Source organism: Nelumbo lutea, chromosome 2, assembly GCF_056320005.1.
Source record: "Nelumbo lutea isolate HS-2025 chromosome 2, American lotus-T2T, whole genome shotgun sequence".
NCBI classification, from domain to species: Eukaryota; Viridiplantae; Streptophyta; class Magnoliopsida; order Proteales; family Nelumbonaceae; genus Nelumbo; species Nelumbo lutea.
In genome coordinates this window covers 61,601,225-61,618,585 of record NC_142685.1, presented here as the reverse complement: position 1 = coordinate 61,618,585, position 17,361 = coordinate 61,601,225, and the positions used below count along the sequence as shown (strand labels likewise).

General features: G+C 43.2%; 2 protein-coding genes across 2 annotated transcripts; one reads left to right on the top strand and one right to left on the bottom strand.

The window, feature by feature from the left end:
* Positions 1-7,304: 7,304 nt before the first annotated feature.
* On the bottom strand, positions 7,305-10,002 carry LOC148871096 (cytochrome P450 77A2-like). Its single transcript, XM_088971360.1, has one exon. The coding sequence runs from the start codon at positions 9,131-9,133 to the stop codon at positions 7,574-7,576; it is 1,560 nt and encodes a 519-aa protein (XP_088827486.1). The 5' UTR covers positions 9,134-10,002; the 3' UTR covers positions 7,305-7,573.
* Positions 10,003-16,298: 6,296 nt separating this feature from the next.
* On the top strand, positions 16,299-16,688 carry LOC148871095 (uncharacterized). Its single transcript, XM_088970010.1, has one exon. It carries the CDS (start codon positions 16,299-16,301, stop codon positions 16,686-16,688), a length of 390 nt encoding a protein of 129 aa, XP_088826136.1.
* Positions 16,689-17,361: the final 673 nt, after the last annotated feature.

The window sequence follows — 17,361 nt, the reverse complement described above, 5'->3', positions numbered from 1 at the left end:
CTTTTTCTCTGTAATTCCTTCTGGTTTTAATCCCTCTGATCCATATCTGTTACATATTCTGTCTGTTGTTCCCTTGACCCTTGGTATGTTGAAAAAATTAATTGGGTGACAAATAACCCTTTTTATTTTCTTATTCTTAAATGCAGAATTGTGATTTTCAGAGAGAGAGAGAGATGTGGGTTGTACCATTGAGGCTGGATCAAGTTAATCTACTTGCCTTGATCCCTTCCAAGTCTCAAAAGGCCTGGGGACAGGGGAGGCTCAGGCCCAAGTCGGGGTCTGGAAATAGTTTTGAATCAGACGAAAATGGTCCTAGAAGAAAGAAAATGGTCCCTGGTCCAACACTAAACACTTTGCAGTGTACAGGAGTTGTTACCATGGTAGCTCATTTCTCCTTTCTTTCGTGATACAGAAACCAAAATTAATGGGCTTGGGAAGGAAACCCTTTACCCATCTACAATGACTGACAACACTAAATGATAAAGAAATGAACAGGATCACAAAGGCTCGTCACCAGTGTTTTCTAATTGTCATGGGCTTAGGCGTGGTTCATTTGGCAACCATACATTTCACCAAACCTACCACTTGGCCATATTTTTGGGTCATACAGACATTTTGATTTTTATGTTGAATAACTAATTTAATAAATTTTGTTTGATTAAAATGTCTCAATTTTTTTAATTTGGTCCCTCTATAACTGTAAAGATAAAAATGTAATTTGAACAATCACTTTTCTTCTCGTTCAATTTATATTTAAGATATTAATTCCTATTGAGGCCAACTTTGAGAGTACTTAAAATAAGTATTTATTTTGAGAACAAGTGTTTATTCAATAAACGCTTATTTCCTTTCTCGCATGTCTTTGGCCGTCACATCATTTTGAAAATACTTATATACTGCAGTTATTTGAAATAAGTGCTTTTTCACTAAGCATTCATGATCATTTGTTTTTCAAATAAGCACTCCCAAACTTAGCCTAACATTCATTAATCACATTCTTGATTAGAATACCCCTATTTTTTTAATTTGGTTCCTTTTTATGGGCACAAAATGTAATTGAATTAATGCATTTTTTTTCATTCAATTCCCTCACATTAAGTCTTATATTAAGGGTATCAACTTCCATTGTTTCATTAAATCTTATATTACTTAACCATATTAAAGAAAAATTAAGTGTGATAAAGAATAATTGTTTTTATTGATGATAGAAATAAAATATAAATTTAAAACCAACCCAAAAAAGAATTGTTTTCCTATTTGGTGGAGAGTCAACAATTCAACCTTTTGGACTGAAATGTGTCAACCTTTGATGTTATAGTTAAATAATAAAAAAAATAAAAAATATGAAAACATACAAAAGTATAAAAAATACAAAAAAAATGTAGAAAATATTTGAGCACATCTCTAACATCATATATTCATCATAGTGTACCAAATAAGAACAATTTTTATAGATACAAAAGTATAAAAAATCATAAAAAATTATGTGCAAAGCACATGCATACTTAATTACTAGTATATACAAAGCAAAGCAGTTTACACCATGCATCCTTTTTCCAAATCCCTTTCTTGCTTCCTCCTTTACTTTCTCTTATTGACCCTTTACAATCCTCCCATTAAGCCACATCATCAGGGCTCTAATCCATCTCCTTTAACCACGTCATTATGGTTATTGATGTCGCTCGATCTGCTTCGGTCCTTGTTGGAATGGTAAGTCAAGTGAGGTCACGCGAGCTGTACCTACTAGGGAGACGACATCAGAGTGCCCGGTTTGTGGACCCAGGCAAGAAAGCTTTGATGGTCAAATTAGTGCCAAGCTAGGAGAACATACCATTTGAGAGCGAGGAAGTGCCTTTATATAGGCTTTGGGGAATGACCAGAACGTCCATGACATATTTGGAAGTAATGAGTCTCAACCACCAGGATTTTAGGCGACACTCGAGAATGGTCACCAAGTCGACCACTCACCATTTCGTTAAGAAACGGAGGAGACTTATGTAACCACCGCTACGTGGACGTCTTTCCCCCCAAATATCTCGAAGGCATTAAATAGCCTGAAAGGTACAAATCGGGTGGACAATGCTGGTCGGATGCTTGGGCCTAGGGGTGTCAATGGACCGGTTTTGGAAGTAATGAGCCTCAACCACCAGGATTTTAGGCGACACTCGAGAATGGTCACCAAGTCGACCACTCACCATTTCGTTAAGAAATGGAGGAGACTTATGTAACCACCGCTACGTGGACGTCTTTCCCCCCAAATATCTCGAAGGCATTAAATAGCCTGAAAGGTACAAATCGGGTGGACAATGCTGGTCGGATGCTTGGGCCTAGGGGTGTCAATGGACCGGTTTTGGAAGTAATGAGCCTCAACCACCAGGATTTTAGGCGACACTCGAGAATGGTCACCAAGTCGACCACTCACCATTTCGTTAAGAAATGGAGGAGACTTATGTAACCACCGCTACGTGGACGTCTTTCCCCCCAAATATCTCGAAGGCATTAAATAGCCTGAAAGGTACAAATCGGGTGGACAATGCCGGTCGGATGCTTGGGCCTAGGGGTGTCAATGGACCGGTTTTTGGTTGGATCCATTTAGACGGAATGGATGGACCAATAAGACATATTGAATTTGGGCAGATTGGATGGACCAATATAATGAATTTATATTAGATTAATCAAATATCTGATCCATTGATAGAAGATAAGAACATAAGTGTCAATGAACCAGGTTTGAGTTGAAACCAATCTAAATTAACAGTAATTTAAACATATTGAACAGTCTCTAGACCGGTCCAAAATATTCATTGGACTGGATTGGACCAGGTCCATTTGTATTGGAGTGGACCACATTGGACCAAATCCAGTCCAATTGACACCCCTACCTGGGCTGGGCTGGGCCGCATGAACGCTCCGAGGTGATGATTGATAATGCAGGTTGGTCTTCTTCGAGCTGTCTGCAATTGAGCTCGGGTACTCAGGTGTGGCATGAGCCGTCCTACAGGTAACGCCATATCAGGTCCCGAGGTGATACAAGGTGGCTCTGAACATCCACATGGCAACAGAAGAATGGTGTGCTACTTTTGCCTATCATCATCTATCAAATTGACAATTGTGAGAGAGAAGGCGACTTTCCAAAACCGACTAACGTACAGCTATCAGGTCCCTTTTTCCCTCTCTCTAATTTCTCGTTGATCTCAATAACTTGTCAGCAAGTTCAATAAACTTATGAATTTTTTCATTGGGGTTAATTTTGGCTGTTAGGACCCAACAGCATAGGCTGTTGAGACAGTTTCTGGGCTGGGCATGTTCTGGGCAGTTCACCTATTCACGCCTATGTTTTAGTATTTAGTCAAAATAAATTGAGATATAATTACTAATTTACCCATTCTCATTGTAACGTAACATTTTCAGAAACTGTCTCAACAGGCTATGCTGTTGGCCCCTAACAGAAAAATTTTTCCCTTGAAGTTGGTTGTTAGCTATAGTCATTTATTACCTAGATTCTCTTGCTATCTATGGTGTATGTGCTATTTGGAAATGGATATTCAATATATGCTACAATGGAGGACATTTCATCTAATATTTGTACATATAGTAATTTGTGTTGCAATGGACAAATAATGTAAAATTTTCCTTTCTTTTAACCACTTTTTGTCATCATATATATTGGAGGGGGCTGCGCTAATATATATAAATTAAAGCAAAGCCCTAAGGCATGAGAGTTATTGAAACAAGAAAGGATTAGCTGAACGCAATAGGTGTTCCACACTAGTCATAAAATACGACGTGGGACTCATAACCATTCAAGCTCTCACTGTGGGCCCCCTGTATTTTATCACTAGCACGGGGCCTTATCATTGGTTCCACAGCCAGTTACACAGCCAAAGCTTTCAGCTAATCAGAATTGCATTGAAACACATGGCTAGCCTATCCTCTCATTTAAAAATGAAGGGATAAACAATTTTATGTTCAAAAGTATAAATTTTTTGTGGAGTAACGTGGGTTCTACTGTTAACTCACAAATTCTTCCCCCACACCTCCACCCATAGGACACCACAGACAACTCTGGATCTCTTGCCCACAAGAATTCTACTTACATTTACACACAACACACTACCCTTATGCATAGAGAACATCTCTCCGTGCATAATACTATGTAGGAGGATGAAATGTTCTCCACGTGTGACTGCAACGTTATGTAGGTAGACGTGGACAGAATTCTTGTGTGCAGGAGAACTGGACTCCACCACAGACATGCATAAGAATATTTCCTTTGTTATTTGATGGAAGAAGTTTGTCTTGTGGGTATGGATATGGGAAAAGTTTGTGCATAAGACATCCAGCGTGCCCAAATTGTATTGTTTCCTAACTTAGTTTAGGAAGTTATTCATATCCTATAATAGATTAAATTTAATTTTAGCTTTTTGGTTCAAAACAAAAAAGAAAAGAAAAAAAACTAACATAAAGTGATGTTTTAAAAAGAATACCCTGATCCTTTATCTCGTGGGCTTGCAATTAATTGTTTGGGTCAAGTGGATTAACCTAATAAAAAAATATAAATATAAATAACAGATAAAATGCAGAGAAAACAATAATTAAAAAAATGATAAAAAATTGTACACATATTCAAAAGCGTAGAAAAAATAGAGAGAATTGATATCTAGCGTATGGCCGATTGACCAAGTCAAATAAATCTACAGTCCAATTGACAGAATCACTAGGTTTTTTAAGATAAATTAAGTAAAAATTTTATTAAACCATCACAAAATTAACAAGATGTTACTACCACAAGGGTGGACAGTGTCACTGTGCCACCCCATATACATGCTTATTAGCAAAAGATTTTGCATGTTTACGCCATAATTTTTTGTTCTAGAAATAAATACAAACTTAAAAGATTCAAAAGAAACCAAAAAAAAAAAAAACATTTTTTCTAATAAACGGTCTGGATTGATCAATTCAATCAACCAATTGAACAATGGATTGAACATTAAGAAGTAAAATATTGATGTACCTGAAACATGTGAGTATTGGTGTGTATCAATATTTCAGCTATACGCCTTTTTTTTTTTATCTTGTAGGTATTGATGCATATTAATATGATTCATATCATAACCGACCAAGTGAGGGGGTAAAGTAGTTAATTGACTGTACATACTTTAAAAGTTAGCCGAGTTTGACCAAGCCGACCCAATGCTATCTCAATGGCATATACATCTAATCAATCGAAGAATTTAAACACGGACATCATCAGAGCATGAAAGCCACTCATGGTTTAAAGTATTTGATATACCTTTGTGTAGGATAGAAGTGTCCAATAAAAATAACAAAAGATTTTAGTCAAGAAATATTCATCCAACACTTATTTATATTTTTTTGTTTTTCATGTAAATAAGACGATGATCATTTTAGTCATAAAAATCTATTATTGAAAAAGATATTTTTGTTCGATCAAGTATTTACAACTTTTTATTTTTATGAAAAATTTATTTATAGAGACATGAAAAAGTGATACTCAAAAAATAAATTATCCTTAGTCCCATGATATTATTTTTATCCGTTTACCAACTTTTCCTTTATTATTGTATCAATATAAACATTGCACGTTAGGTCGAAGGTGCATGCCAATTGGCTTAATTAGGTGATAAAAAAGGGGTTATATCGGATAAAGGCAACTTTTTGCCTTTGATATTGAAAAGAAATAATATTTTTACATGATAAATAAAATAGGATAATTTTTTTAGAAAAATATCAAAAAAGGCACTGCTCGTCTTCCTCCTCCGTCTCTGGATTTGTAGGAGGTTAAGGTCGCCGGCAATAATTATGCTCGCGGATGAGACAACGGAAACCCGAAACAGCTATCGCTCCCTCTCTTCGTTATCGAAAACTAACAACAGCAGTGACAGTCGTCTCTGAGAAGTAACAAATCAAAAGCAAAGCTCTATAACCATGGCGGGCGAGACAACGGAAACCCGAAATAACACCAGTCTGACTTCTTTGGATAAGCCGGAAGCGCGATCCTCAGGCGCAAAAGCAAATCAGAGTCGGAGCACGCCTGTCAATCTTTGAGCGAGAGTCATCTGATCTGCGACGAAGCCTTGTGGACTCAAATCCGCACACAGACGTGCACTCCTTTCGGTTTGTCACGAAAGGCATTAATAATCGGAAGGCTATGTCGAGAGTATCCATGCCATTCGTGCCGTTGATGAAGGCAATCTTAGAGGGTTTAAGATGGGTTCAATGGAGCGCCGGAATATTATGATCATTCGCACGAATAGATAAGAGAGGAGGAAGACGAACTGTAGTGCCCTTTCTTGATTTTTTTTTTTAAATTTACCCTATTTTAATTATTATATAAATATTACTTATAAAAAGTTGCCCTTATGCAAGAAACCCCGATCAACGGTTGTAGAGCCCACCATTGTTGACTTACTTGCAGTATTACAGATAAACGATAATATTCCCGATCAGCCGTGAGATGGAGATGGGGTGGTGATTTATTAATGAGTTTACCAACCCCCCCCCCCCCCCCCCCCAAAAAAAAAAAAAAAGCCGAATCTCTTGTCACTACACACCATGATGATCATGCAAATTTGATGCAGCCACATGTTGCCTCTTTTTTATAAGAGTTTCATATATCTCTCTCTCTCTTCTAATGAAAGAATTGAAACCAATTCAAGAGCGAGAAAGAGTGAAAGAAAGAAGGAAGCCCAAAACTACTCTCTTGTGCACTTGCCCAAGTTTGAACTGTCAAAAACAAACTGTTCTGGGGGATGAGGGGCACCCGTGTGGATTTTCTGAATATAGAGTCAATTTTCTGAATATATAATATATAGTTGATCTCTACAAACGAGTCTTCAGTGGGGACCCGTCTTTAGTAAATATCTGCCCAGTTGGTAAAGTCAGTTCAGGAATAAGGGTAGGAGTTAAAGAGGACAGAGCAGAGCTGAGTGCTGACTGCCGAGTACTGGATGGGTTCTAAGAAAACAAACCCAAACCAACTACTATTCTTATCCGAAGGGGATCTGCTCGATCGGTCTCTTCTTCTTCTTCACCTTCTGGCTACTATCACTCCGGTTACCTACCCTCTCTTTAAATGCTCCATATCTCTGTCATCAAACCAAATCCCTCCCGTAGTCACATTAAAAGCATCAGGAAGCACTCCCTCTGATTGGTCCCACCTTGGACGTAGATCATCTAGACCAAACAGCAATATATCAGTTAGCTAGGTTCATCACAGCCACCCCTTTTGTCGACTCCTTTTATTCTTGACAATTCACCATCAATTTATCTCACTATCTATAGATAGTAACTCACAATTCACAACTTCATTATTTAATTCTACAAACTGAGATTACTTTACTGGATATTACTCTCTATATATATTACTACATAAAAGCAAGGGTGAAAGAAAATAATAAAAAGAACTATGGAAATTAAGAGAGATGAAATCACAGTCACAGCTCACAGACAACGTAAAATTTTTTCTTCGGCAAATAGAGTAACAGAAAATAAGCTTCTGATAATTTATAGAAAATAGTGAGTTCGCCAGAGTGTCAGATCCCAGGAGCTTTTAAGTCCTCGGCCTGATCACAGCCCGGAGGGTGTTCTTCATCACAACCGTGAATTCCAGCTTCTCGCTGAAGTCTATCTTGCGTTGGGAGGGGTGAGCACTCCACTCGAACTCCTGCACCATCCTGGCTAACATCAGGTTCACGTGTAGCGTTGCCATGCCTAGACCCGGACAGATTCTCCTCCCAACCCCAAATGGCACCATCTTCAGTCCCTTAAGCCCAGTTATATCGGCTTCCTCCTTCCCCGATGCGAACCGATCTGGGTTGAACTTCTCCGGCTCTGACCATAGGTTAGGGTCCTCGGAGATGGGTGGCAAGAATATCTCAACGTTGGCATCGGTGGGCACATCGTAGCCACCCAACGTTGCTGGCTGAGTCACTGCATGTGTGAGCGACAAGTACGTCGGAGGGTGCCTTCGAAGTAATTCCTTTACGACGGCGTTCAGGTACACCATATTCTCGATATCCTTCTCGTCCACCTTCCGATCGCCGACCGTGGACTTGATCTCGGCGTAGAGTTTCGATTGGATATCTGGGTTCTCGATCAATCGGGCGATACCCCATTCCAGTGCAGTGGCCGTCGTGTCGGTCCCGCCATTCAGTAACTCGGAGCAGAGCGTGACGAGCTCGGCGTCGTTCGGAGATGACTTGCGTCCCTCGACTTCGAGATCGAAGAGTGTATCGAGGTAAGCAAATGGAGCAGCGGTCATATCAGATCCTGGGTTTTTGAGGATGGATCGTCGCTTCTCGATGAAGGGGAGGACTGTTTGTATCTGTTCTTGACGTACTTCCATGACTCGCTTGCGTTGCTTCGAGAAGAATGGGCTTAAGATTGGCAAGAAATCGTCGAGCCTCGGGTCAAGAGTGATCAACACCGTCTTCATCATGTCGTCAATCCTTTCGATGTCCTTATCGTCCATTTCCACGCCAAAGCACATTGAAAGCAGGATGCAAAAGACGGCGAACCGGGCGTTCTTGAGCACCCAAACAAGCCCGTCGTTGGACTTGGCCTCTGCTCGGAGCCGGTCGATGAGGCGTTCCATTGCCAAGGACCTGACATCACGGAATTCCTTAAGCCGGGTGGAGCTGAGCATACCCTGCACCATGTTACGCCGGAGGGAACGCCAAACTGGGCCGTAGAGGGCGGAATTGACAGTGAACTTGTCGCAGCTGAAGATAGTACGGGTGGGGTTCTCCCTGGGGCGGTTTGCGAAGACCTGACCCTTCTCGATGAGAGCTTCATGAATCAATTCGGCACTGCTAATAATAATCATGGTCCGAGTCCCCATCTTTAAGGTGAAGATGGGTCCATACTTGGGACGCAAATCTCGGATATACTCGAAGAATGGTTTCCCTGAGAGAGCAATCTGGAAGAGGTTTCCGACCACAGGCCACCCGGGTGGCCCAGGAGGAAGATTGAGTCGCTTGGATTTGCTTCTACTCGAGATGAAGAATATGAATGCAGATACAAGGAAGGCTAGACCAGTGAAGATGAGATGGTAGTATGGTGATAGAGTTGAAAGAGAGAAAGAAGAAGAATAAGAAGAAAAGGATGCCATTGATAGAGATGGGAAGATGAACCACAGACGATGGAGAGAGAGAGAGAGAGAGAGAATAAAATAAGAGGAAAGGTGGTAAGCAGTAAGCAGTAAGCAACAAGTTGGGAGTTGGAGAGTGTAATAAAAGAGAAAGGAGGAGGAAAATGCAGGTAGGAGTTCAATTAAAGTCTCTACCTGTCAACCACATAGTGCAGTGTTGTGTGTTAAATGCCAAGGAGGAGATGAAATGAAACCCAGGAAGCTTCAAGCCACTCATCCAAGTTGAACTACTCACTCAATTGAGTATGATTCGACAGAAAAACTCAACCAGACTCTGAACTTCTTGTGGCTTTAGTGTTCTACTTCTGTCATGCTGGTATGAAACAATGTTAGACACATTGTGCCTTGTCTCTCTGCTGGTCAACTGATATCCGGTCAAAGATTCGACTTAGATAGTCAGATTTGCATAGATGTGGTCCGCCCAATGGTGAGATGGTTTATTTTGAGTCCCTTCGGTCCACAGTCATTTTTGTCCTGCAATTACCCATATTGGGTTGGAGTTCAATAAAGAGAGCCCCCTCCTTCACACAAGAAAGGACACGTTTCTGATTTGACCATTAGATTGGCGACAGATGGCATTCATGCTGATACGAGGTGGAGTAGGGGAATTGCTAGCCTTCAGCTAGGTACATTATAGTGTGTCATCAGACTAGCGCCCACTGATTCGAGGACTTTTAGATCATGTGCCTCGGTTGAGTCAGAATCCTACACTTGTCACAGAGTCAATTGAATGGTTGAGGAGGTTAATTCAAATTAAGTCAAGTTTGGGCCCACCTAGGCGGTGTAATTGATTAGCATTTAAAGCATCTTGCAGCCAAGTGACAACGGAATAAAATAAGCGCATTCTTTAATATTGAGTGCGGATTGCTGATCAATTGGACTGAATTTGGTCCAATTCGATCCAGTCAGTGCAATGTGAGTCCATTACAAATGCACCAAGTTCAATACAATCTAATAATCGAATTCGATCGGACATTATTTATGTGAGATTCGACTTGATCAGACTAAATTTAAATTCAAACCAAATCGGTAAGTTGAATTTTCGGATCTCACTTATTTTTTTTAATTTAATAAATTATTAAAAGAAAAATAAAATATACTGAAAAAATTAAAGTAAAAACAAAAAATACAAGTATTTTTAACATATATACATATTTTTAGAAAAAATAAATAATATAATAAATTTATAAAAATCTATATATATGATGAGGGGCGATTTGGCCCGACTAGATAAATAGAGGACATGTGGACTTAGCCCACCAACTAGACGATGATTAAGCACTATGGTCACCTCGGCGAGTTGAGTCACTTCAAGAGTCCCGATCACCTTGGATAGCACTGAGCTCTGGGCACCTTAGATGGTTGAGACTGACAAAGCGACATATAGTAGATTCTAGAAGATTGTCAATTATCTCTGAGCCCTCCGGGATCATGACGCGAAGCTATAGACCTTATCCTCATCCCGCTCGAATAGGATGGAGACGATAAGCACTATCAGCTAGTATGTTACCCACCTACCGGTGCAGAATGAACTCCTACTCGCTCGGCTCAAAGATCTTGCAAAGGTTTTGTGAAGCCCACGGCAGCCCTGCTATATAAAGGCACTAGCCCCCAAGATTCACGTACGCACGACTAGGTGCATTCTAGCCCCCTACTCTACTGATTTCCAGCTCACATCTACCTATTGAGCACTAACTTAAGCATCGGAGCGACCTCGCCGAGTTAGCCGCCCCAGGTTCTCTGATCCCTCTTTCTTGTAGTTCGAGCGATCCACTTGGCAACCGACGTTGAGCTGCCTTACAGCTAGGAGCATCCAAATCGTGCACAATCAATTGGCGTCGTCTGTGGGAATATGATCGAAAATCCGACATATTCCCTACTCTTTCATCCATTCAATGGCCTCTACAAGAAACACCGCAAAGAGCGGCTGTAGGACCACTTCTGGGGGATAGGAACAGACCTCAGCTAGCCAGGAGTTCCCCACGGTCTATATCGGCCAGTTCACTATCCCCCTCATTGTTTCTATGATCCCAACTATATAAACATAGCAGGCTCAGTACCAAACCCAGCCACTGAATGTTCCCCTGCCCCAGGTAAGCACCACTTTCTTTGTGCTTGAACCCTCCATAGTCCTTCCTGGAGTCGGGCATCAACAGCTCGACGAGCTGGTCCAGAATGTTCGAACCATGCAGCTGCAAATGCACTAGTTCCAACAATTCCAGCAGTACTACTTCTACCAACATCATCAACCGCAGTTCCCACCGTTGCAGTCCTAGCATCAACACTAGTATCAGCATCGGCCTCAGAATCAAAACCAAAACCAGTACCGAGCCCATAATCAGTAGCGGCAGGGTGTATGCCGATCTCCTCCTCAGAGTGTGGGGAACCCATAGGTTCCAGTCCCTCCCCGGGACCATACCCATCTTGGGATAGAGTGGACAGTTAGCATACACCCCCGCCTTCTCAAAGGAGAAACCCAAAACAGGCCCGAGGACAGCCAGCGTGCGAGGACCAGTCAGTAACAACACTCGTGGCTTGAGATTCGCGGGCTGCAGCTTGATGATAATTAGCTCAGAGTACGAGGTGCAAACTCGAGACGAGATCCTTCAGCTTCCCGTAACAGCCAGCAGCGACCTCGCGACCGAGAAGAGGTCGGAGGAGGGAACTCTGTCCCACCTCACGATAGTGTTCGGGAGTGAGAGCGGACCAAGGTTGAAATACCTGATCACACGAAGGTCGACAGCACCAACATGGAACCAATAAAGAAGCAACAACGGTGACGTCGCAAGACTTGCCGATCTTCCACCAGGAACAGCCCGCCAGCAAGAAACAGCCAACCACTGGAGCGAGGCAAGGAAAGGGGGGAAGTGAGCTCGATAGCATCCCTGATGCTGAAGGACTACTAGTAGCCTAGATGCCGAAGGATTTCAAGGTACGCCAATTGGAGAAGTATGATGGAAGTTTCGACCCCAACAACCATGTGGACGCATTCCAATCTCAGATGCATCTTGCCGGAGCAGACGAAGCGTGCATGTGTGTGGCCTTATCTACCACTACCTTCAAAGGATTAGCTAGGACGTGGTATAGAAGCATCGCGCCGGGCTCAATCAAAAGTTGGGCTCAGTTCGTAGATATGTTTACTACTCATTTCATCACTAGTAAGAAGTGTCCGAAGTCCCGAGAGAGCCTTCTGAACGTGGTCCAGAGGGAGAATGAGTCGATCAGAAGCTACATCAAGCGCTTCAACGAAAAGTGTCTGTAGATGCCAGGGCTTGATCCAGCTATGCGCCTCACTACAGTGTGGAAGGGAGTGAAGCATAAGGAGTTTGCGTGGTACCTTGGAGTACATTGTCCGAAAACTATTACAAAATTCTTTGTGATAGCTTAGAGGTTCATGAGCATAGAAGAATCTCTCAACCCAAAAACAGAGAAGAAGAAGGAACAAGCAGCAGCAAGCACAGGAAAAAGAAGAGCAAGTCACCTCTCTAGAGAAGTAGTCCCCATCTTGGAGTTACAGGTCGAGTCGGCGATCCAAAACCCCTCCTGTGGAAAGAACGTCCTACACCCCCTCTCTGTGAGACCCAGCGACCAGGAACCCGAATGTCTACTATCATTTTCATCGCGATACTAGGCATAGTACTAAGAACCGTTGGAATCTCCATGACGAGATCGAGGAGCTCATTCATCGTGGGTATCTGAAGAAATATATATTACGCGAGGGGAGGGAGCAAGGTGACTAGCAAACTGATCAGAGGAGAGATGTTCTAGAGTCAAGCGAGCATAATGATCATCCACCTCGGCAATAGTAGCCTAAAGAAAGACTGGTCCGTGGGATGATCAATATGATCACCGACGGATCCGTTGTAGTGGGATGTACTACAGTAGCAGGGAGGACCTCGATCAGGGAACTGGAGTAGGAAGCAGAGAACCCACCGAAGTAACCTTGAGTGAAAGAGTCCATTTACTTCACCGAGGACGATGCACGTGGGATATAGTATCCACATGAAAACTTTCTTGTTGTGAAGCTCATGCTTAATGATTTTGAGGTAATGCGGATCTTGGTGGACTCCGGGAGTTCGCCCGATATCCTGTTCAAAGGGACCTTCAACAAATCGGGAGTTCAGCTGATATCCTATTCAAAGGGACCTTCAACAAATTGCAGCCAAAGCAGGGCGATTTGAAGCCGACAGATACGCCCTTGGTGGGGTTCAGCGGTGAAGAGGTTAGACCCCTTGGCCGGATCATAGTACCAGTTATAGCAGGGACATTGCCAAATTTAGTGAGATTCGAACACACATTCCTAGTGGTCGCGACTCTGTCCCCCTATAACACGATCATAGGCTGACCCATCCAACACGTCTTGCATGCAATAGTATCAACTTACGATTTGGCGATAAAGTTTCCGATGAGTTGTATAGTAGGTGTAGTACGAGGCGATTAGCTCAAGTCTCGCAAGTGCTACGTGGATGTGTTGAAGAACAAGGCGAAGTTGGCGGATGACGTCGAACTGGAGCAACCATCTGATTAAATGGAGGAACGAGTTGCCTTAATGGAGGAAACAGTCCATGTACCAATTTCCAAAACCGAGCCGACGAAGACCCTCCAGATCGGCGCTCTAATAAGCGAATCTCTTTGATCACAACTAGTAAGTTTCTTACTTAATAACTTAGATGCTTTTGCTTGGACCATGGCAGAAATGCTCGGTATTGACCCTAGTGTGATACTCACAAACTAACGAGGAAGTCTAGAAGCTTCTCGTAGAAGACTTCGTTAGAGAGGTTCATTATCTGAGCTGGGTGGCCAATCCTATCTTGGTGAAGAAGGCCAATGAAAAGTTGCGCATGTACATCGACTACACTGACCTCAACAGAGTCTGCCCAAAGGACTGCTTCCCCTTTCCCATAATAGACTGCCTAGTAGATGCGACCTCAGGGCATGAGTTGTTGAGCTTCATGGATGCCTACTCTGGGTACAACCAGATTAGGATTGACATAGCCGACCAGGACAAGACCTCTTTTGTAAACTGAGCTAGGGTTGTATTTTTACAAAGTAATGCCCTTCGAGTTAAAAAACACTAGAGCAACTTTTTAGCGACTTGTAAACAATATTTTTGAATCGTTGATTGGTAATAAAATGGAGTGTTATGTTGATGATATGGTCATGAAGACCCAGTTTTTGAACTCTTTAATTGATGATTTAAATTGTGTTTTTCAAATTCTAAGAATATTTAACATGAAGCTAAACCCGAACAAGTGCGTCTTCGGGGTCGCGTCGGGAAAATTCCTCGGTTACATAGTGAACCAACGTGGCATCGAAGCCAAGCCGGAAAAAATCAAGGCTATATTAGATATGAGACCACCCCAAAAGATAAAAGAAGTCCAAAGGCTAATTAGACAGGTAGCTGCTGTAAACCGGTTTGTGTCTAAATCGGTGGGTCGGTGCCTACCTTTCTTTAAGGCAATAAAAAAGAATAAAGATTTTGCATGGACCGAAGAGTGCCAACTCGCGTTCAACGAGCTGAAAAAGTGCTTAAGTACCGCCCTAGTTTTAACCTGACCTGAGGAAGGTGACGAGCTGAAATTGTACCTCTCCGCGAGTGACGAGGTGGTCAGCTCGATACTTATCAAAGAAGTAGACCAGGTCCAACGACCTGTCTACTATGTGAGTAAGGTTTTGTAGGATGCAAAGACTAGATACCCTAATATCGAGAAGTTAGCGTACGCGTTAGTAGTAGCAGATCGGAAACTACACCCGTATTTCCAAGCCCACACCATCATTGTCCATACCAACAAGCCTTTGAAGCATGTTTTGCTCAAGCCCAAGGTGTTTGGTAGGTTGATGAAGTGGGTCATCGAGTTGAGCGAGTACAAGATCTGATTCGAGCCATGGATGTTGATCAAAGCCCAAGTCTTGGCGGACTTCGTAGCAGAACGGATGTTCAGTGTGTTGGCACCTAAGTTGATTGAGCCCGCTAAAACGTTGGAGGCGTCAACCAGTATGGCACCGGTCCCAGTCAGGGTAGAACCGATCTAGGATGAGGAGCCCTGGATCCTCCACATCGACGGCTCATCTAACCAACGAGGAAGTGGTGTTGGACTAATACTATATGGTCCGAGTGAGGTAAAGCTGGAGTATGTTCTCCGGTTCGGCTTCGAGGTGTCAAACATTGAGGCAGACTACGAGGCAATGATTGTTTGGCTAATTCTAGCAAAGGAAATGGGTGTAAAGCACTTCGTAGTGTGCAACGCTCGGTTAGTAGTAAACCAAGTCAACGGCAACTATGAAGCTCGAGATTCCACTATGGCGGTTTATCTAGCTAGGGTAAGGGAACTCTTGCCTTCCTTCCTTTCCTGGTTCATCAGACAAATACCGAGATCTGAGAACACTGAGGCCGATTTCTGTCACAATTGAAAAGCACCAATGACAACACTATGTCGACAGTATACATAGAAGACCTGCCTCGGCCTAGCATTCCCAAGGGCGGGGGAGAAGAAGAGGTCGCTCCCGTGTTGCAAGCAGAATTGAGCTGGATTGACCTACTTGTTGATTATCTACTCCATGGGACCCTACCTCCAAAACGCAACATAGCTCGAAGGGTAGAGTGTCAGTCAGCTCAGTACGTCCTTATCGATGGTCAGTTGTACAGGAGGTCCTTTACGCTTCCCCACCTACGTTGCTTGCGGCCTTTAGAAGTAGAATTGGTACTTTGCAACATCCTTGAAGGATTTTGCGGATGACACTTGGGGGGCAGAGCACTAGCCTAAAAGGCACTAAGACAAGGGTACTATTGGCCCACCATGAAGGCAGACGCACTCGAGCTTGTCAAGAAACGCGACAACTGCCAGAGACACGCTAATATCCTCCATCAACCAGCCATCGATCTAAAGTACTTAACTAGCCCGTGGCCCTTCACATAGTGGGGACAGGCAAAGAAGATTCTTAGTTGTGGCGGTGGACTATTTCAAGCTGTGGGTGGAAGCTGAGCTGCTAGTGACAATTATAGCTCGGAATGTGTAGAACTTTTTTTTTGAAAAACATAGTGTACCACTTTGGACTACCCAAGGTGTTGATCTCAAACAACAGGAAGCATTTCAAAGATATCAAGTTCCAGAACTGGTGTGCCGAGATGGGGATTCAGCAAAACTTCACTTCGATGGCACACCCGCAGACGAACGGACCGGCTGAAGTGACGAATAGGGCTATCCTCTTCAAATTGAAAGCTCACTTAGTGCGAGCTAAGGAGTTATGGGTGGAGGAGCTACCTAGTGTCCTTTGGGCCCACAGGACGACTGTCAAGACTGCAACCTATGAAACGCCCTTCAACTTGACATATGGAATGAAGGTCGTGATCCCTGCAGAGATCGAAGTACCGACGTTGCGGTTTGAACCGTATAACGAGGAGGCGAATGGTGATGAACTTCGAACTAACCTGTACCTGATCAAAGAAGTGCGTGACTTGGCATACATTCGGACTGCGGCATACCAGCAGCGGGTAGCTTGGTACTATAATGCGTAGGTCAAGAGACGATAGTTTTGAGTTGGCGACCTGGTGCTCCGTAAAGTGATGGTACCTAAGCTTGGATTGAATTGGGAGGGTCCGTACAGGGTGAGATGAGTGTTCGGAGAATGCACATATGAGCTCGAGACCATGGAAGGGGGGCAGGTACCTCGAGCTTGGAACGTTGACAATCTGAGGAGGTATTATCTATGAGCTCGCGACTAGACCTGTTCATGGGCCGGGTGGCCCGACGGGCCGGCCCGACCCTCGGACGGGCTTGAACATGCTTTTTGGCCCGTGGGCTTAACCTTAGGCCAAAAAGCCCGGCCCGCATAAAATTCAAGCCGGGCTCGGGCTTTGCCAAAATAGCCCGGCCCGACCTATAGTTAAACCTAAGTAAAAACCCTATGTGATGTCCATTTGAATAAATTTTTTGATTTAAGGAGGTTGTTGATTCACCTGTTCATGGGCCGGGTGGCCCGACGGGCCGGCCCGACCCTCGGACGGGCTTGAACATGCTTTTTGGCCCGTGGGCTTAACCTTAGGCCAAAAAGCCCGGCCCGCATAAAATTCAAGCCGGGCTCGGGCTTTGCCAAAATAGCCCGGCCCGACCTATAGTTAAACCTAAGTAAAAACCCTATGTGATGTCCATTTGAATAAATTTTTTGATTTAAGGAGGTTGTTGATTCAC

Bases quoted from the DNA above. Each gene is read 5' to 3' on its own strand.
- LOC148871096 (XM_088971360.1), bottom strand. From the start codon at position 9,133: ATGGCATCCTTTTCTTCTTATTCTTCTTCTTTCTCTCTTTCAACTCTA.
- LOC148871095 (XM_088970010.1), top strand. From the start codon at position 16,299: ATGGGGATTCAGCAAAACTTCACTTCGATGGCACACCCGCAGACGAAC.